At 46.9% G+C, this 21,112-nt stretch overlaps 1 protein-coding gene across 3 annotated transcripts in view; it reads left to right on the top strand.

The window, feature by feature from the left end:
- Positions 1 to 21,112, top strand: part of LOC135909198 (ovochymase-2-like) — a 337,884-nt gene that overhangs the window by 283,606 nt on the left and 33,166 nt on the right. For all 3 annotated transcript variants that reach the window (XM_070524733.1, XM_070524732.1, XM_065441041.2), the window contains 2 exons: positions 12,073 to 12,173; positions 13,308 to 13,410. In XM_070524733.1, coding sequence (XP_070380834.1) covers positions 12,073 to 12,173; positions 13,308 to 13,410 — 204 coding nt within the window. The remainder of the gene's footprint in view (positions 1 to 12,072; positions 12,174 to 13,307; positions 13,411 to 21,112) is intronic.

Here is a 21,112-nt window from a genome sequence, read left to right as displayed (position 1 = left end):
TGGCTATTCTTGGCTATTCCTGTAGCGAGCCACTTGCCGGTTGGAATAAATGGTGACACCCCACAAACCAGCGACGGCAGCGTCTCGGAGCAGCCGCTAAACCTCGGAGGCCGTGCTTTTGCTGCGTGGAGGCGGCGGAGACTAGGCACGGCTGCCTTGTTTCGCCACCGAATAAAAGAAAAAAGCTTAGGAATTCTCGCACCACATAACAGATAACATTGCCAACCTTCTCAAAAATAAAGGGTGGGGCTAATACATGGGTAATTTTTAAATATATATATTTATGATTCTTTTTCAAAGTTCTGGGTGCGGCTTTTTATACACGGGTGCGGCCAGTACACGAGTGTATGCGGTATACAGAAACGCTAGAATGAAATGCGCGTGTATGGAGCACACCTGTGGATGCTGACTGTCCCAACGTTACTAGATTAGCTTCAGTTTTAAAACTCGGCGCCGTTGCGCGGAACCGCCACCCGCCCGCACCTTCGTGGCGCTGCGGTCGCGCCCGGCTTCACTTCCTCACTGGCCGGCTACGCGGGCGGGCCGGACTAAGCACGCGGTGCAGCGTTGGTGTATTCTGTGGTTCGTTGTTGACGGCGAATTTCAGCAAGCATGTAATCCTTGGAACTGTAGCCTTCGCCGAGTTTCTTAAGAATATCAGCTGACGATGCCGACGTGCTGCGTACCTGGCTGCACAGACCGCTATCGGAACGATGTCAACAGTTTGGCGCACCACTTTTTCTGTGCTTCCAGCAATGCGATGCTTCGCTCGGCGTGAAAAAGAGCGATTCCTCGTGCCGACCGGGAACAGTTGTTGTTGTTGTAGCCTGTGATGCGTGTGGCTCCTACCCACGATGGGGCATTGGCCAAGAAATGGGTGGATTATTCGAAATTATCATGGAGCATAAATTTCCTAATAGCTATTAAAATAGCATTGAATAGCGCAGAATTATCTGTTAAATAAAATCAGGAAGGTCATATTGAATGAGTAATAATTAATTTAATGGTAAAAACAAAAAGAAAGGAATTTAGCTGGGCATTCGTTTAGATTCCGTAAGGAAATGCTCTTCTCTGGAGCTCCAGCCTACATGTCCCGTCCTCTAATCCTCTTAGAAAGAGAAGCATTACGTCTGTGTTTAGGTCTTCCTAAATTTGTTGCAAATTCTATTCTTTATCTAGAATCCCGTGTTCCGCCACTTTCGTGCAGGTTCCGGCTTTTGACGGTGCAGACGTTCTTAGGGATTTACGAATCACCACTGCGTCATTCCCAAATAATCTTTATTTCACAACCTGCGTTGTTTTTCGGTGTCATCTGGCCGCGACTACATAACCCGCAAATTATATTTGTGCAAAAATTACTTGACTCTTTGGGCGTGCGCATATGCGATGTTCTTCCTATTACCGACTGAGCTGTTGCCAGGGATATTCAATTTGATGACATCTTTCCTAATAATGCAAAATTACTTCCACACCGTATTCTAGACGGTATATTACAAGATCACCCGAAAAACCTTCAAACAAACGTTGTAATTGCTACAGATGCTTCACAACGTGAAGAAAAGTCAGGTGTAGGAATATTTTCCCCGATTCTCGATTGGACATTTTCTCTTCGGCTGCCGGATTTCATACCAATTTTTTTAGCCGAATTCATGGCCGTGGTGCTGGCATTACGCAAATTTGGACCATCAATTACGTCAGCCGTGGTAGTTACTGATTCTTTATCATTGTGCTCATCCCTTACTGCTTCTAGTGATTCTCGCGTGATGAGGACATTTCAATCATTGGTACCTGGTTACTTGAGAAGCGTGCGTTTGATTTGGGTGCCCGGCCGTAAAGGACTAATCATTAATGAAATTGCAGACTCTCTAGCCAAGGCATCGATAAGTGGCCCGATTCTTCCTTGCTACCCTTTGACTGCTTATGTAACTGCAGCTAGATTTCGCAGGAGTATCATTATACAGTCAGTATCAGGCTCCGCAATTACTAACTCTGTGGATTACGGACATCTCCTGCACCCTTGGAACAGAGATTTTTGCCGAACACGGAAAATTGAAGTGCCCATCACGAAGCTGCGCTGCCGTATACCTGCATTGAACTTCTACCTCCACAGGTCTGGTCTAGTCCCCTCACCATTATGCTCATTCTGTGGCGAAGCGGAGACAATCGAACATTTCTTGTTGTCTTGCAGACGTTTTTCTATTATAAGAAAACGACTACTCGAAATCCCGCTTCGCTCTATTGGTCTGACTTTATCAGTGCCTGTGATCCTATCTTTTGGAGCCTCCATTGTTGGGTTCAGCAACAGCAATGTTTGCTTGGCGATCCAAAATTACCTCATTGAAACTAATCGATTTCCATGTTAGATTGATCGTTCTCCCTCCCAACCATAGCTTTCTTTTATTTCTTATCTTTTATTAATTATTATTGTTATTATTATTATTATCTTATACCCGGTTTTCATCGGATTATTTCCTTTTTTCTCCAAACACAATACGTTTACTTTTAAACTCACACGCCCAAATTGTTAACTCCCTTGTTATCATTATTATTTTAGGCACCTAATTAAACCGCCCGATTCTTGGCCAATCCCCCACTGTGGGTATGTGCCACGGCCACTCAGGACAACAAGAACAACAACAACAACAACAATGTTCCGACAGCGAAGCATGCATCCCTGTGGCTGAATCCCAAAGTGGACGCTCTGAATGAAAGAACGAAAGAAGACCGGGAACACTGCGAAATCAACAGCACGCGCTCGTGCCACTGCTCCCGCGTTCGTCGTCGTCTTCCACAGCTGGCTGCATGGCCGTTCATCTTTCCAGCGTAGAATTTCGCTTCACTTCTGTCGTCGTAATTTGGTGGCCGCGTTTACGGGGGTATGAGCCATTGCTAAGGGAGTATGAGCCACTCATGGTCTTACGTAACGGAACAATTTATATTTTGAAGAAATTTAATTTCAAAGAATCACAAGCGGCAAATCGCAGGCGATGGCTGCTAACCACGCCGCCGAGCAAACTCGGGACATCGAACGCAAGCGACAACTGCGGGCATACCATCAGTGACGTCGTTCTCTCTCGCAGCCGATTGTGTGTGTAACCTCATAACTGAGAAATACTTTAATGGACCCTCGGGATTAACCCAGTGCTAAACACAGGGGCCGCACGTTTCAGCTTCGCTGATTAAGCATCTTGACGGAATGAAAAATCCGGCTTCTTTTGTGTGTGTGTGTGTGTGTGTGTGTGTGTGGCTTGTGTGTACAAAGACCGACCTCATCTTTCTTTTTGTAGCGCTTCTTTGGCGTGGTGACAACCTTCGGTGGGGATGAAGATCATCCTAAAATCACGCACTTTGGCCAGATATTCAGGCTCCTGAGCCTGAACTGCGCGAAACGTTAAGACGGCAGGAAGAAACACACGACATTTAGAGACGCAGCTTCTGCGCTTCGCTGTATGCGTTTCCTCCTTTCGTGCAGTTTACCGTTCTTTCAGTATTAACGAACTGGTGCGATAAATGTTATTGCTGTAGGTGGATATCGCTTTCTCGTGGTCTCACTAATTCGGACAAGGGGAACGCCAGCGAGCGTGAAACACGCACCAACGGCGGCCCGTCCGCACGAGCTCACGGCTGTGACGAGGCGTCTGCAGTGGAGCCCGATGGAACAGCGTTGCCCTCTGGCGGCTGTCACAGAAGTGGCGACAGCGGCTGTATGCGCGCGGGCGGGGAGTTTTACAACTGAAGCTAGTCTAGTAACGTTGGACTGTCCAACCCTCTCCAGCAGCTTTCCAGTGCACGTGGCCGGGATGTAAGCACATACATACATACATACATACATACATACATACATACATACATACATACATACATACATACATACATACATACATACATACATACATACATACATACATACATACATACATACATACATACGTTTTACTGTATAAAACTGACCATTAGGTGTTTTTATTTTCTTTCATTACCCTGCATTTGGCCAGAGGGCGCTGCAACTACGAAAGTTCCGCTCCGCTCCGCTAAACGTATAAACTAAAACGTAGCAGAAGCTTGATGTGGGTGAGTTGGTTATGCATACTTGATGAAATGAGCGCTACGAAGACGCGGACGAAAGAACACATACATGTGTTCTTTCGTCCGCGTCTTCGTAGCGCTCATTTCATCAAGTAAACTAAAACGTGAAAATCGCCCGCCGCTCCGCTTTGGCTTAGTGGGGCCACTCGGAGCGGAGCGTACCGTAAAGACGCTCAACTAAAACACTCTCTTATCACGCGTGCTGCGTAAACATGGGCGGTCAGGTGGCTCATCTTCCTGTGCGCAAATTGAGGCGCGTACTCGTGAGCGGAAAAAGGAGACAACAACCTGGCTTCGTTTTGCGTGACCGATCGCATTTACATCGGGCAGACGGGTGACTGCGCCAACATCGGAAGTACGCAGCAACGACTAAACACAATATTGCCTGGATCAACTCTGGTCTAATCGGCCAGGAAAGAAACCGGAAGTCATGCATGTAGCTGCAGTCGCTCGAGATACAATCAGCAGGACACACGCTCAGTCGAGACGCATAACGCCCCCTCGTCTTACGCGTGGTGCTTGTGTCGCATGCGAAAACCTATCGAAACAGGCGCTGTAATGTTTGGAGTCGGGCATGAAATAGATGGTAGCTGGCCCATGCCGTCGTCCAACTTGTTCACGCTGAGGACGTGTTTGAAGGGAGAGACTTGTTCTCATCGAGAACGAAGAATGTGGGATTTATTTACACTGTCTACATGAAAACGTTACAGTTCATCAGCTTAACATGACGGAAAAAGGAATGCACACTGAGCAGCCGCACAACAGCTGCTTATAAACACTCTGTCCTCCTTAGATCCCTAGGCGAGGGAAAAACGGCCGTTCAACCCGCTACCAATTCGGAGCGTTCAAAGTTATCGTAGCCGACCCGTCTTTAAAGGAGGATGGGTTACACACACTTCCACACAGGTTTCACTGACCACGCCGAGGTGAGCGGGTTCTGGCAGATACGTGTCTTGCCGCGAGCAGGTGCCTCTTCATCCCAGTGTTGACTCCACACACAACGGCCGCCGCGGCTGTCCGTTGTCTGGCGTCTTCAAAGGCCCGTGAGAAGGCACCGCAAAGCATCTCCTTCCAGGAACTCCCCCTGCTTCAGTCGAACCGTGAAGGCGTTGGCGATTTTACTAACGATACTTGGTCCACCGACCGCGTTTAGTCATAGCGGCGCCGAGGGGGTGGCGTGCGGCACACCGTCGTCCCGACAAAACGAGTCGCCGTGGCATGTGGGGAACGCTCCCATGGTCACTTCTGGGAAGCTCGCCGCCCTTGCAGCTGGGGCTGGCTGGAAAAATTGTGTAGGTCGGTACCCTTGCAGGCCGTTCGTAACAGCGCCTGTACCTTTTTGCCCCATTGTGAACAAGGCCTCCGTATATGGAAGCCGAAGCGTCTTGCTCTTATTTAGTTGGTGCACGTCTTTCATTGTCAGGTTTCGAGAGGACCAGACTGAGGCATTCGGTCCAAGACTCGTCGCCGCCCCGTTTCAAGGGCCTCCCGCGACGGTGGAAAGCAGACCGCGCGCGAGATCTCGGCGAGACTCTGTTTTCACATGTTTTGCAAGATTTTCTCGGCCAACGCGAAGGATTAGCGCCCAGGTCTTCCAAATGCACTCAAGGAAATTTGTTTACTGCATTTATTTTGGTCTAATTTACGGCGAAAGGCGCGGCAACTACTTAGTTTTCCGAACAGCGCTCAATGTAAGGACTGAGCTTTTCGTTGATGTTAGTGTTACGTCATTTTATTCTTGTCCACTCGTTACAGCGTAAGTATGCTGATGTGGCAAACAATAGGGGCGTTCTTCTGGCCTCTTGTTTTGCTCAAGGAATGTTTGGATGGAACTAGGGCTAAGTGTGGTCAGCGAATTCAGTGGTTTTCATCCCGTGGCGGATCTTATGATTTGAGACGATGAGCAAAACGAAAACAAGGGGAAAGCGGGAGCCAACTTTTCGACAAGTGGGCTTGTATTTTTCAAGGTCCTTGAAGGTCAAAGGTCCGCGTTCCCCGTGTTTACTTATCGCACACATTATTCTTGAGGTAGACGGAGCCAAGCAGGGCTAGTTTCCATGTTATGAGGCCTGTTTCAACTGTCTTTGCGTGTTTGCGCATTTCAGTGACACTTGAACATTCGCCTTTTAACTGGTATACTTAATCCTGCGAATTAGGTTTGTCCGTTTGCTATGAAAGCCAGAGCTGACTCTAGATACGTAGGCAAGCTTTCTTTTTTCTTTCTGCACTCTCGTATCATAAATTTAAGTGATTATGCCTGTGATCTGATGCATGTGAATACGCGCAACACTGGTGATCCTATCAGTGTTCAAAACTCAAAGCTTCATTGTAGTTGTGACTCAGCGCGGCGAAGAGTTACCGTGGCGATTGCGGCAAAATAAACTTTTGGGAGTGCTTCAGCTGAAGCGCCAGGACGTCATTAAACTATAGGAGTGGCGTATGTCTGAATGGGAACATAATTATATGCTGTTATACTGACGGCATTTGCTCCAATAGGCTCCTTAGATATGTCAGCGAACAGGGGGGAAGTAGGTGACAGTGCCACAGAGGTTTCAAAAAGAACTTCACTTTTATTCGCAACCACTATACTTGACCAAACAGAATATTCGTTTGAATGGATGAAAAGTATTATGGCCAGCACAGTCATAAGATATAGCATCACATGCGAAACCTTCTCACAGAATCATTCTCAATTCCGTTCGACACCATGTATCCATTCATATCCAATATTTATCGGACAAGACACCATTGCACCGCATTATAATTAGAAAGCATTCGATTTACTAGTTTTGCTGCCTGTAGAACACTCGGAGCCTGTCTTACGGAGAGGGAACAAACATAGCGCGACTTCGCGTAGCGCTCCGCATTTATCGTCACGATAAAGACCCAGCACGTCGGATCAGCGCTACATAGATAGCACAAGGCCTGTTCACTCGGATCCATGACGTCGTGCTACCTGGCCCCAAACTTCCAATGCCAAGGCTGTCGTGACGAAATCGGTGACGTCAAAATCACCGCAGCTTATTTGGGAGCATCGCCGTTAAATTTTATGGCAGTCGGGCCAAACAGCATGACGTCATGGATGGGAGTGAACAAGCCTTGTGCTATATAGGTAGTGTTGGTCGGATGCCGCAGCGTGAAATTGCAGGATAACAAAAAGTCTGCACTCACACTGTATCGTAATCTGATAGTACGCTTACCAGCGCAACCCATGTCATTATTTCTACTCGGCACGAGCCGTGCCCTCTCTCTTTGCTTTTCCCTCTTTGCTCTTGGCGTGCCTTTATAAGCAAGCGCAATAAAGGACGCAAGCAGTCTTTCGCCCTTCCCCATGTCGGCCTGGTATCCCGGCCACGGCGGCCGCATTTCGATGGGGGCGAAATGCGAAAACACCCGTGTACTTAGATTTAGGTGCACGTTCAAGAACCCCAGGTGGCCGAAATTTCCAGAGTCCTCCACTACGGCGTGCCTTATAATCAGAAAGTGGTTTTGGCACGTAAAACCCCATAATTTAATTTTAATGTCGGCGTGGTCAATGCTTCGCACACGCCCATAACGCACGGAACGTTACATGGTGTCAGAAGTGGCCGCCCAGTGCAACACTTTCCAGCGGGAGCAGGAGCTCGGGCGCACCCAGCAACAGACATGGATGTGCTGAAGCCACCCGGACCACTACTCATGACAGGTGGTATGGGCAAGAATTGGCAACGATTTAAGCAGATGCTGGAGCTCTACTTCACGGTAACAAAGCCGCATGACAAACCCTTGAGCAAGGCAGCAAAGACAGCAGTACTACAGAGCTTGGCAGGGGAGGACGCATTACAAGTTTTCAACAACTTCTCCTTCAGCGAAGGTGAAAGTAAAGAAGACTACGAGACCATCGTCGGCAAGTTTGACGCACACTGGACTGCTCAAACAAACGAAGTGTATGAGCGTTATCTGTTCCGGAAGCGGATGCAGACAGCGGGGGAGAGTTTTGAACAGTTCGCACGAGACGTGAGGATGCAAACCCGATCGTGCAATTTCGGTGAGCTAACAGACTCCATGATTCGCGACCAAATTGTGATCGGCATTAGCAATGACAGCCTCCGGGCTAAACTCCTGCAACACAACGAGCTCACGGTGCGTAAAGCCGAGAAAATATGCAAGGCATCAGAGGCAGCTGCTTTGCAATGCGAAGCATGGGCGGATAAAGTAAACCAAGTAGATCCGGTCAATGTCGCTCGGAACTCAACCAAGCATCCAAAAACGTTCAAATGCTCACGTTGTGGCAGAGAACACAGGCCACGCGACTGCCCAGCTTATGGCAAAACTTGCAGAATCTGTAACGCAAGGAATCACTTTGCTGTTTTCTGGAGAAGAGCGGCACGCGTAGATGAGCTCCAGGATGACGGTGATGGCAACGAGTTTGAAATTTTGGATGTGTACCAGTAACATACGGAATGAACGTGATTAGATGGTGATAGCGAGCATTGGCGGCGACGAACTCAAATTCAAAGTCGACACGGGATCTCAAACTAACTTCCTACCGTATTCAGCCTACAGGAAGCTGCGGCCAGTGCCGCCTATCAAACGCAGCAACACCACTTTGCGGTCGTACGATGGGGCCATCAAACACCTAGGAGTCAGCAGCCAAGAAGTAGTCATTGGTGACAAGCACCAGCATTTGGACTTCTTCGTCTCCAAGAAAGAAAGGAAGGCAGGCACTGCTTCGACTCAAGGCAAGTGAATTGCTCGGGCTAGTTACCAGGACAGTCGACGCAGTGGCAACAAGCAACTCCGAACAAGTAATGCAGGAATTCGGCGTGCTATTCGAAGGTGGCGGCTGCGTACAGCGACACTACAAGATGGTCCTCTCTGCATATGCGGTCCCAGTGGTTCAAGCTGCCCGACGAGTTCCTTTGGCCCTAAAGGAACCACTTAGCAACGAGCGGAAGCGGATGGAGCAAGCGGGCATCGTGACAAAGGTCAACGAACCGACTGAATGGGTAAGCCCATGGGTAATAGTCAAGAAAAAAGATGGAAAGTTGAGGGTTTGTATGGATCCCAGGATAACCAACGCTAGCATAAAACGGGAGCATTACGAAATGCCAAGGCGTGAGGACATAGAGGCGGAACTGGCCGGTGCAAAGGTGTTCAGTCGATTTGACGCGAAGGCTGGTTTTTATCAAATTGCTCTCGATGAAGAAACGTCAAGAATCTGCACTTTCGCAACTCCTTTCGGAAGGTATAGGTTGCAGGTGAAGTGAAGGTATAGGTGAAGTTGCAGGATAACAAAAAGTCTGCACTCGCACTGTATCGTAATCTGATAGTACGCTTACCAGCGCAACCCACGTCATTATTTCTACTCGGCACGAGCCGTGCCCTTTCTCTTTACTTTCCCTCTTTGCTCTTCGCGTGCCTTTATAAGCAAGCGCAATACAGGGCGCAAGCAGTCTTTCGCCCTACCCATGTCAGCCTGGTCAATGCTTCGCACACGCACGGAACGTTACACACACACCTTTCGCCAATAAATGCCGTGTGCTAGGTCACGACAAATCTGAAGCGCTCGCGTCACATGCTTGCTACAATTTGTTCATTTGGTGCCGCAAAAATATTTGAAACGGAATGGCATTATTGTGATTAAATATTTTCGAACATATTTTTACATAGGCTTTCTAGTTTCACTGTTTGCCCCCCTTCGTCTAGTCGCGCTTCAATCGCGCACCACTAACTGATATCTCTGGCAATAGGTTTTGCCACGCTTTTCGTTCCAAGCTTCGCGACCTATTTGGATGGACCTTGCCCTTAAGCCGGCGTACTGGCACGAGCGATCACAAAGACGTCGTTTCGTTCTACGCTCGGAAGTTCTGTGATAATCGTGTAAGTGCGCAAAATGCCACTCGCTATCTCGTGCAGAGCAAGGACAGCTGTGGCGGCACTGTGACCGCAAGTTGAGGGATAGCCTCCGAGTTTGGCGCGGCACCAAAAGCTCAAGTGGCATAGCGTCTCCGTGAACATCCAGAATCAGATTTCAACTGCGCGCCACGGCGACGCTCAGTGCGTTGTGGGCACGCTCCGCCGTAGCCTTCGCAGTGCATTACCCGCCGGGGTTGTTTATTGGCTATGGTGTTGGGCTGCTAAGCACCAGGTCGCGGGATCGAATCCCGCCCACGGCGGTCGCGTTTCAATGGGGCTAAAACACCCGTGTACTTGGATTTAGGTGCATGTTAATGAACTCCGGGTGGTCCATATTTCAGGAGTTCCCCCCACTACGGCGTGCCCCATAACCAGACAGTGGTTTCGGCACGTGAAACCCCATTGTTCAGTTTCTAGTGCAATTGCATTGAAGGAACGAAAGCATTGCGAAGGGGGATCATAGGCAGTCTTCGATCGCCAATAACTCCGCTTCTGTTGAACGCATAGAAGTACTATTTCCGAGCAAGTTATTTCTGAAATAGCGACGCGTGAACTCGTTTATCTTTTACGGGCGAGTTACCGCTCAGCGCAGGACGGGCCCGCATTGATACGAAGTTTCTGGAATGTTATCGATTCTTCAATACTCTGTCTGTTGTCGCCGAACCTTGTGTAATCTGATATGAATGTAGCGCGACGCGTGTGGTGTAGAACTTTCTGAAAGACACGCGAGCATCAGCGATTACTCTGGAATGCTCGATGTCTCATGTATCAAAGCTGACGCGCTTGATCAAATTTCGACGATCGCCGACTGTGTTCGCCGCTGTCGCCGTTCTTGGTTTTGTGGGCACAGGTTCGCCCAATAAAAGTTAGTTTCGTCTTCCACAGTATTGCTACTGTGTTCCTTACGGTAACTACCACGTGACAATAGTCCAATTTCACTTCCATCTCTTGACTTCAATAATGACTTGTTCAGGGTCCCTTTAAAGCACCGTGTATGAGCGTTTTTAACACTTTTTACAACTACGCTCTCTCAACGAGGCGTTTTAGCGCGAAGCTTTTCGTAGTCCGTTCTTGCGCGATCGTCGGCAGGGTGCCGTGAGGTGGGCTGCGGGTTACGCTCGTTCGCGGTACCAGCGTGTGTGACGGGGATCACTGCTCCCGCAAGGAGCGATGACGAGCTGGATGTGACGCTCCCTTGGGTGTTGTCGCCGCTGACACGACCTCCCCGCGACGAAGGGCCGCTCTCGTCGTCCGTGGAACGGGTGCCGCGCAGGACAGGCTCGGCTGCGATACGGCGCCAGAGTAGCGCGCGTCGCTTGCGTGGAAACCAAGCGCTGCATGAGCGGAGGTCTGTCTGCGGCGTCTGCCGTGAATCGCACTCACGCGCTGGCTCTCGCGATGTCCCGATGAGCGAGATAGACGCGCCACACTTCGCTCCGTTTGGAACGTGCCGCACGAGACAGATTGTCCGCACCAGCCAATATATTGTGAAATGAAACCACGTATACAGCTGGGCTCCAATTTCTCAGTAGGGAGTAGCGAAATCGGCGGTGAATTTTTTTGTAGGTCTCCTTGCTCCCTTAGAACACACCAAGCTTACCCGATGGCCACCCGTCTCGTGGTTTCATAAATGGTCGCCGCCATTAAAAGGTATGCTTATTTGTTTCACAAACAAGGTTAATGCCATGCGCCTCCTTTACATGAGCTTGACCGGAGCAACTGTGGCCAGCCGGCGAATTCATCTGATCCCGACACCTCTTTTATTTACGCGAAAATCGGGCAGTCGACGTGTGCCAGACAGCCTCGCAGATCTCAAGCTTATTCGTGGCCGACTGCACCTTTTCGCCATCGGCAACCTGCAGGCGGGCTAGCCAAGCCACCCGACCTGCTATAATTTACACAAATCAAATGACAGGTTGGCCAAATTTTATCGGGCTCGCGTAAACGTGGAGATGTAGCAGGTATCGATCGGTATGCCCGTGTACACACGACTGCACCGTACGTCTTTGCGCGATGCGGTCGAAGCGCGACAGTGCGTAGTGGTTGCATGTGCAACTTTGGCGAGACAAACTGCCCCTCCCCGTGCAGGCGAGCATCCAGATGAAGAGCTTCTGGCCGGCGGCCCACTTTTGCGGAGGAGTCCTGGTACGCAACGACCTGGTTATCACGGCCGCTCACTGCGTGCAGGGGTGAGTATAAGCCCAGTAACGGACAACGCGGGTAGAAAACTTCTTCAATAACGGTTATGTCCTATATCGGATGTAGTATATCCAGCCGCGATATACGGCTGGGTTGTTGAAGGATCTTCGGCTTATGCTCGGTGCCACCAGATGAGTGGTGGTGTTGGCTGATTAATACAGCAAACTCGAAACCACCCGTCTCTCAACCAGCCGCGTCACTAACGCTAACGGGGCTGCATTCCGCAAGGCTTGGTGTCGTTTGAAACGGTTTTCAATAGAACTCAATAGAAATTGGGGAATTTGTCGCTGTGGTCGAGCGGTCCGTTTCAAGAAGTCATGATTTTGTTGGGCTTGATGCGCGAATACGGGATGTCCACCGAAGACAGAATTAGGAAATTTTACATTTACTCTAGACACTCCTCGCCAGCTCGCTCCATCTGTCCACGCAACGCATTCCGCTCATGTCTTTCTGTCATTTCTCGCCTCACAGTGTGCACACCGCTCCTGCATATCGGAAACGTTTGTGGCCGGCGTTCCCGTCTTGTGCCCAAATTGTGCAAGGTGTCGGTATAGAGCTCGACTTAATTGCCCGATCGTGGGTGTGTATCGTTCAAACCACTCGCTGGAAAAATGAAGTTTCTCGATAGATTCATTATCAAAGAAGAAAAAAAAAAGATATGCGTTTACAAAGATCACAAAGATTGTTTACAAAACATTGCACCTGCAATGGTTTGGATGACAGAGCGATGTCCAGCTTACTCGAAATTGGGATTTATGTACCAAATTTCATAGTCACGTTTTTTCGTGCCTTGATACTTTCAAGCTTGCCTCTATCTCGTTTTTCTGTTGTGGAAAAAGTAGGGGCGTATTTTTCCTGCCTTCAACGCAAGACAAGCGACATTTGGGGCTCTGGATGCAGGCTACAAATGCAGGCTCTTATCGTACGACGCTTGGAGCTCGTAGAGTTTGTCGTCTGTTCGGGCCTTCTTGGCTGAGGTGTTCACTTTGATGACGTCACTACTGCTGCGGACTCGTTGCTGCGGTGGACGTGCAGGGGAAAGACAACAGTGGCGTCCGATGTGAAGTGGCCCCTTTTCTTGAACTTTGACCCCGCCGGATCACTTTCTGCACTTTCCTCCGCAGGATGCGTCCTGAGAACCTGGTGCTCAAATTTGGCAGCCATGACCTTGTCCGCGACGACGCCGGTGTCCAGATAAGGAGTGTCTTCTCCTACGCAACGCACAACGTAAGTGACCACCCCAAATTGGCACCGATACTGATTTGTCGGCAGGTGTACTAATTTTTCTTTTCAAAGCTTGTGATGAAGCTTCCGAATCTACAGATGTTTTCGATAAAAGTAATAGCGAAACCTATTACTTTCACAATTTTTTTTTACTGCTGCGTTTTTGGTAGACAACTGCTAACGTACGATCAACTTTTACTTTGCGCAAGCAACGTGTGATATACGTCTTTGTATTTTCATTTGTGAGCTTAGGTGCATGCCGCGCCCATTCGCTATGGCGCGCCCACCGCTGTCGGGAATCGACCCTTCGTGCATCCCATACGACACGTCCCAAAGATATCCACACACCCCTCTTGCATCATGAAGACGTCCGGCGGATTTCTTAGCGAGGTCCCAGTCATCAAAGTAAAAAAGAAACGCGCCATCACGGGCATGGTTGAGATATGGAATCAGTATGCGAAACATTTCTGCAAACGTGCACCAGAAGAGGGTCTGCCTCCAGATGTCTGTGCCTGCTGGTTTATTTTCGCGATTCCTGTAGGATGGATCCTGGGCGTCGTACATTGTCCAAAGACGTGCGATTGGGATCCCTACGTTCGAAGCCGTGCAATGCCGCTTATTCATCATCATCATCATCAGCCCAGTTACGCCCACTGCAGGGCAAAGGCCTCTCCCATACTTCTCCAACTACCCCGGTCATGTACAAATTGTGGCCATGCTGTCCCTGCAAACGTCTTAATGTCATCCGCCCACCTAACTTTCTGCCGTCCCCTGCTGCGCTTCCCTTCCCTTGGAACCCAGTGCATAACCCTTAATGACCATCGGTTATCTTCCCTCCTCATTACATGTCCGGCCCATGCCCATTTCTTTTTCTTGATTTCAACTAAGATGTCATTTACCCGCGTTTGTTGCCTCGCACAATCTGCTCTCTTCTTGCCAAAGTAATACCTGTGCACAAATCTGGCTCTAAACTCGACGCAAATAACTACAGACCTGTTTCATGAACATGTGGATCCAGTAAATTGTTCGAACATATTATTTATAAGGCCATAATATTGCACTTAGAGAATAACAACCTACTATACAGCCGCAACATGGATTCCGTTCAGGTTTAAGTACTATTACTCAGCTGAGATAACCCATGATATCAATACCGCAATAAATAACAGAAGCCGAATAGATGCCATTGTCTTAGATTTTTCAAAGGCCTTTGATGTTGTTCCCTGTCCAGATCTTATTAGTAAACGAACTGCCATTGGTATACACGAGAAAACAGTATCACTGATAAAGAAGAGAGAGAAGTTTAATCGTACCAAATGCAGAGAGGTCGGATGGATAAATAACTATCTCGAAAACAGAAGGCAATGCGTAGCTACGAACGATATTATGTCTGATTACCTCAACGTTTTTTCTGGCGTACCACAAGGCTCGGTTCTTGCGCCCCTCCTATCCCTGACCTACATCAATGATATTTGATGTTGTGTTCAGCCGCCTATTCAAATGCGCTTATTCGCCGATGATTGCGTAGCGCATGCAACTGAATGCCAGAGAGGATCAGGTAAAACTAAGCGATTCATTAGCTGCAATACAAAATTTGTGCAACAAATGGGGGATGAAACTGAATGCAACAAAAACTACCCGTATTTCCTTCACGCACAAGAAAAATGCGCTTCAGTTTACGTGCACAATAAACAATATACCACTCAGAAAATGCAATGAGGTCACATACCATGGGTCACTCTTACAACGAAATTAAATTGGGAACCTCATATACATAACATGCATGACAAGGCGCTAGGTAAACTGCATTTCTTGAGAAGAAAACTTAGAAGCACACCTCCTAGTGTTAAATGCATACAGAACCCTCATTAGACCCGTTTTAGAGTATGCTGGCGCTATTTGGGCCACTCACCAGAAGTATTTAACCGAAAATCTAGAACGCATACAGAACTTGACATTGAAGGGGATCACGGTCACTGAGCAAATCTGATGTCACTGTCGGCACTGTCACTCGTATTTTCAGAATAAGACTTGCGCATTGCCCACATCCCGACCAGCAAGCTCCGGAGCCAGCTAATGAATGTGAAAGACGGGTTACGTGTTGAATCATTCCCAGGAGTCGTGTATAAGATACCATGCGCTGATTGCCACAAAGTATATATTGGTGAAACAGGGAAGTTCTCCAGACGCCTCAAGGACCACAAAACGTGACGTAAGAAATAATAGTCACACGACTAACGCCATTACCGAGCATGCTCAGGAACACAATCACAAGATTGACTGGGACAATGCCACTGTTGTTGCGATAGAAAAGAGCATGTCATCCCGACGGCTGCTAGAATCGTTAATCATTCCATCGACGCCAGCTACGATGAACCGGATACCAGGGACTATGCCTGCCATTTAGGCACGTTCGTTACGTCACGTGCTGGCTACATAGGTGACGACGATTTCCTCTCCAACTCAGTGAATAAGGAACCCGTACGCGGTTCCGAAACGTCAGATTATTCATCAGACTTGGTCAGTGACCGTGATCCCCTTCATTTCCATGCCTGACCAGACGAGCTTTCGTCAAACCCTTGATAAATAACTTAGCATTGAGATTCACATATTCGCAATATGAAACAACGCAACTATTTGTTTGGGGGGGGGGGGGGGGGGGGCGTGTCTTTTATAGCCGCACCCGGCTCTCAGACAGAGCTGCACCTCCCGGGCTCTGACAAGCCCTTGATCACGTGCTTACTCGAGAGAGTGGACATCAGCGGCACAGATGTCGGCGAAGAGCTTTTGTGTAGCTGCGCAGCCTGCTGCTCCGGGTTGGTTCCTCTTGGAAACCCATCTGTGTGCGACGCCTTTCCACATGCCATCTCCCGCAGTTTCACTGCCGACCGCAGAGAGGAGTTCCTCAAAATTAAAACTTAAGACATGCCTAAGATCAACTATGGCAGATGACAGGCTATCTTCAATGGCAATTTTGTCCGATAAAAACAGTATATTAGCGGCGAGAATTAGGAGTGGCGCCCTCTCGCGAGTGACGTCACGGCCAGGACGCCGCTCGCTCCGGCTCGCTCGGCTGCCGCGCGCGCTCGTCCCCTTCGTGTATGCTTGGCGTATGGGTGGCTCGAGCCGTACGTATTGAAGAATACGTCGGCTTCTTTCAGCTGCCATACCTTAACCACAGTTTCTTCTTCAAAAGCGTGTGAGTCGAGAAACTTTGGTGCTTGGATATTTTGCAATGCATATATGCGCCGTGTCTATCGGTAAATTTTGACTAAAGAAGGAATATCTGCAAATTCAACGCGCGAAGTTGTGTATGATGCTTCGATAAACACTTTACATTCCTTTAGTATTTAGCTATGAGAGGCATTGCATTTTACGTGGAAGAAAAATTTGGTTATTGGCGTCAACATGTTATCCGATGTTAGAAAGACACTGCCCAGCGAAGCTGTCATCACGATTCCTATTACTCTGGTGTGTTGTTCTATTCAAATATGGCCATTCATTGTTGCGTAAAAAAATAGTTAGGCGCGCATTTCTTATGAAAAAGATTGCTGCTACTTTCATCCCCCTCTGAAACAGGCCTCCAAAAAACGAATTGCTCATGGCTGCTAACACGACGGCGCGTCATGTAGAGTATTTACATAGTTAATTCACAAGCACCATAGTAGCAATCACCTGAGAGAAAAGTTTCGTTGTTAAGATCGAGAGCCACTCAATTGAAAGTGATGAAATGTTTCATAGTGGCCCTCAGTATCCTTTATCGACAATATGGCACACCCCTGATCACGTAACGGTAGCAATCGACTCTCCGTATGGCGGGGCACGCTACGTTCGCGAAACCCATCAGTTCACGACAACTTCGAATTAAAACCATAAAGCATTTTTTTACAGCGCCAACTGGAATGGCTAAAGTATTCTCGAGCTACTACACCGCAGCTTAGATTGCCTACAAAAGGAAAATTCAAGCACCTTCTGTCTCACCATGTCTCGATCCAGCGTTATTTAATTATACAAACGGATAACTATTCGCTTCGTCAGTACATAAAAGAGAACCTTGCAGGCTAAATTAAGTTTGCTCCAATCCAATCGCAAACATTCATAAAGAAAGTTTCAAGTTTCAAGTTTATTCATCAACGATGTCAGATATACAAGAATTGTATGCAAAATGAGCACTACACAGGGAGTCCCAAAGTTAAAAACTGTCAGGGGGACTCCCATACATGAAATAATAATTAAAGACAATACAGATCAAGCATTGGTTACGGTGGCATTACAGACTAAATAAGAAACAGCGCAAAAATTGAAGAATTCAAAACTGTTTAGTAAGACAAAAAATTGCGAAGAAGAGTTCTGTAGTGAACAAGCAATGCAAATGTACAATACAATAAAAATATGAGTAATATAACATGTAGTATAATAGCTAAGTCAATTATGATTACATTCACAAAAGTCAGTGGTTAGGATAGAGAGAGTTGCTGCATAAAGTATTTCTTAACCTGACTCTTGAATATATGCTCTGTGGGGGATGATTTAATGCTATGTGGAATAGAATTCCATAGTTTTATTCCCGCAAATGTGGTAGTGAACTTACCATAGTTTGTGCGCACTTTAGACAAAAGACGATTATCGAGTTCAGAGAACCTAGTAGTGTTAGTATTTACAAAATTTTCAACAACAAAGCCATCTATGTGTGCAATATTACGAAATAACTTATAGATCACGATTGTTAATTTTAACTGAAAGAGCTGATGAAGAGGATGAATGTTTAAACTGCAATAAAGTGGCGTTGCATTCGATAGGAAATGGCTGAAAGTCATGAGGCGAATCGCCTGATTCTGCATGCGTTGAAGTTGGCTGAGGTGAGCGAGGTATGTGTTTCCCCAGGCTGATATGCAGTAAGATCAATGGCTGTGAATGTGTGCATGATAAAGGGAATGTATAATGTGTGGCTGAAAATACGAGCGGGTTTTGATTATGGCACGTATTCCAAACGATATCTTACGGACAAGTGACTGCACATGAAGATTGAATTTCAGATGCCTGTCTAAAACTACGCCAAGAAACTTAGTGCTAACAGATGTTGGTATTAAGTTGTTTTCAAGACGCACCGATATAGAGTTCGAAATTAGTGTCGGGAAGGAATGAAAAACCATAAAAACCGTTTTTAGCGGATTGATGCACAACATGTTCTTTTGACACCAGGAAGTTATGTTATGCAGATCAACGTTAACATTTTGCTGTAGCTCGTCGACATTGTTAGCACAAGTAAAAATAGTCGTGTCGTCTGCATATAATATACAGTCCGTAGTGGTTAGAACATTAGGTAGGTCGTTGATAAATAGCAGAAACAGCAGCGGGCCAAGGATCGAACCCTGAGGAACGCCTCGATATATGTTCTGAGCAGATGAGAGTTTGCCGTCAATCTGAACAACTTGAGTACGATTAGTTAGGTAGCTAGAAATAAGCTGAAGTGCTGGGCCAGTTATGCCGTAAGATTCAAGTTTATGTATTAGAATTTTGTGATTAATGGTGTCAAAGGCTTTTGTTAAATCTATGAATACACTTCCAACCAGCAAGCCGTGGTCGATTGCCTTCTCGACTTTATCGGCGAAGGTTAGAAGCGCAAGCTCAGTTGAGCAACCCTGCCGAAAGCCATACTGTTTAGGTGATAGTAGATTAAATTTTGCTAGGTAGGATGATAAACGTGTATGAACTAGTCGTTCAATGATTTTACTGAAAAATGAAAGAATACAGATAGGCCTGTAGTCATTCAGAAGTTCACGATTGCCTTTTTTGTAAACAGGTGTTATCTTACCAACTTTCAGAGAACTGGGAAATATGCCTGCTTTAAACATTTTGTTAACAATATCGGCTATGATAGGAGACAGTTCATTAGAAACTAACTTGATACGTGATGGGTGAACAGCGTCTAGGCCAGGGCCAGTAGACCTAAGCGAAGATATAACATGAAGAACTTCCTTTGCATTCGTAGGTCGCAAGTAGAAAGAATGAATATGACGAGGCAATGTCGGTAATGGGGGATCTGTTTGAGAATCGCAAGTACTGCTAAAATACTCGCTGAAGGCATTCGCGATATCAGCTGGGTGGCAGTATGTATGTGTCTCAGTTTTTATTTTTGTTAAATGCTCACGGCATTTATTATTTAAGAATTCGTTAATGACCTGGCAATTGCGCCTCGTATTATTGCCATTATTCAAAATCTTGTTCTGAAAGTAATCTCGTTTAGCACATTTAAGTGCTGCTGCAAGCGTGTTAGAATATTTTTTGAAACGAGATTTAAGTTCACAGTTAAAGGGTTCACAAAGTACCCTTTTGTGGAGCCGATTTTTCTTTGATATACATCGAAGTAGCGCTTTTGTGACCCAAGGTTTTCGAGGGGAACTGAAGAAACGAGTTGTGATAGATGTAGTAGTGCATTCATGAATGCAGGGTGTAACTTCAGCCAAGAACAACTGATAAGCCTCTTCCGCGGAAGATTCACAGAGTACTGCGGTCCAGTCATTTGACTGTATCATAGAGATAAATTTTTTGAGTCAAAATGTACTTTCTCTTTCTTTTCAGTCGCTTTAGAATTTTCTCTACCTAAAGTCAAAAATACAGGGTAGTGGTCGGTTATGCTGTGCTCGATGACTCCTGCCGTATGATCTTTAGTAAAGCTGGTTAATATGTGATCAATTAACGTATTAGATCCTGTCTTGTCACATCTAATTGGAGAAGTAACTAAAGAAGCAAGGCCATAGCTAAGAAAACACGCAAGATAATCAGAACATGACAGACTATTAGGGTCGATAATGTTTATGTTAATGTCTCCGCAGATAATGACATTTTTGTTTTCGTTCGCAACAGTGTGCAACAACTTTTCAAACTCCAGACAAAACTCAGAGTATGACGATGATGGTGAACGATAAATGCACGCTAACACTGTGTTCAGGCCATCAATTGAAAAAACACTTTGATCAAATTCCAACCATATAGATTCGCAGATCAAATTAGAAAAGGCAAGATCGTTGCGGCGTTTGTATGGCGATGATGGTTTAATAAATATGGCAGATCCGCCGCCACGTGTCGTAGCACGATAGCAGTACTCTGCATTGTACTCTGGTAGCGCATATAAATTTCTATCGTCCGGTGACAACCATGTCTCAGATAGACAGATAAAAGAGAAGTTGTGATTAATTATGGAAAGAAATGCTATGAGGCCGTCGTAGACTACGAATTACGTATTACGTATTACTACGTATTAGCGATAACTTGGGAGTTTCATCACTGAAATGTTTTTTTAAGATCCTGACAAGAAAACATTCTTGCGCCGGTTTAAGATATGCAGCCGCAAACACCGGTAAGCTAGGTGAAAACAGTGCGATCACCCGCACTAGAAATCCGGTACACACGGCTGTCATCTGTCTTTCGCGCCTTGATTACGCAGTGGTCTGTCCAGAGGTGTTTCCAGCCTCTTGTTTGTTCCAGCTCAAGAGCTTGTGCAAACAGCCGCTTTCTTTCTTGCGTAAGATGTTCATTAACGTGTAAGGGCTTCTGATCCTTTTGTGGAAAGCACCACAAGCCTTGCATATACTTTCACTTGATTTCTGACCCTCCACCGGGGGAATTTCGATATCTTCAATATGTCCCATACTACTAGTCATTGACGCTTCGACTCCTTTCTGGCTGCAGCTATGCGGTCCAG

This window comes from Dermacentor albipictus, chromosome 9 (genome assembly GCF_038994185.2).
Source record: "Dermacentor albipictus isolate Rhodes 1998 colony chromosome 9, USDA_Dalb.pri_finalv2, whole genome shotgun sequence".
Lineage (NCBI taxonomy): Eukaryota > Metazoa > Arthropoda > Arachnida > Ixodida > Ixodidae > Dermacentor > Dermacentor albipictus.
This window is presented reverse-complemented; position numbering and strand designations above follow the sequence as displayed.